Here is an 841-nt window from a genome sequence, read left to right as displayed (position 1 = left end):
CATCCAACAGCAGAATGTCCCTGGCAGGCTCTGCTCTGGGCTTGATGTGGGAAAGGGGTTGGCCAGCAGCCCAGGCTCCTAAGAGCCACCACAGCTCCTGTCCATCTGACCTGCAGCACGGGCGTTGCTGCTGCCAGCAGACCCCACCTGGCAAGAGGGCAAAGCTGCCCCATGGCTGGTTGAGACCCAGGGGATTAGTGGACAGCAGTGGGAGCAGAGGTGGGCCCTGGCTTCAGCCCTGAGGAGGGATGGGGGCGCGGGCTGGACGTCAGTGCTCCCTTGTCCTCCTGCCTCTGCATGCTGAGCAGTGCAAAGCTTCCCCATGGCTGGTTGAGACCCGGGGGATGAATGGACAGCAGTGGGAGCAGAGGTGGGCCCTGGCTTCAGCCCTGAGGAGGGATGGGGGCGCGGGCTGGACGTCAGTGCTCCCTTGTCCTCCTGCCTCTGCATGCTGAGCCAGCTCTCTCTTTCAGAGGAGGAGCTGACTGCACCAAAGCGGAGGACACCTGATCCCAGGGACCAGGAGGGCAAGAGGGAGATGCTGGAATATGTGACCACAAAGACACCGGAGCAAAAGTAAGAAGCACTGGATGGTGGGGAGAGAGCAGGTATGGGGCACGGGCCCAGCCTGGTGCCGGGCTGGGTTGCCACTCAGGCAGAGACAGCTCTGGACAAGGAATGGACCACTGAGCTCTCACCCGTGAGCATAGCAGGCGAAGCCAGTCAGTGGTGTTCCTGCACCAGGACATGGGTCTGCTGCTGAGTTTGCCTTTGTCCGGCAACTGGGGGGACTCCCTGGGGATGGCCGGGGCTGGGGGACCCAGGCCTGCCTCTTCAGTGG

General features: G+C 62.9%; 1 protein-coding gene across 1 annotated transcript in view; it reads left to right on the top strand.

Moving 5' to 3' along the window:
- Positions 1-841, top strand: part of LOC104500077 (ankyrin-1-like) — a gene marked incomplete at its 3' end in the record, with an annotated part of 51,682 nt that overhangs the window by 50,597 nt on the left and 244 nt on the right. Inside the window, exon 26 of the mRNA XM_010143670.1 lies at positions 474-576. Coding sequence (XP_010141972.1) covers positions 474-576 — 103 coding nt within the window. The remainder of the gene's footprint in view (positions 1-473; positions 577-841) is intronic.

This window comes from Buceros rhinoceros, unplaced genomic scaffold (genome assembly GCF_000710305.1).
Source record: "Buceros rhinoceros silvestris isolate BGI_N320 unplaced genomic scaffold, ASM71030v1 scaffold12529, whole genome shotgun sequence".
NCBI classification, from domain to species: domain Eukaryota; kingdom Metazoa; phylum Chordata; class Aves; order Bucerotiformes; family Bucerotidae; genus Buceros; species Buceros rhinoceros.
This window is presented reverse-complemented; position numbering and strand designations above follow the sequence as displayed.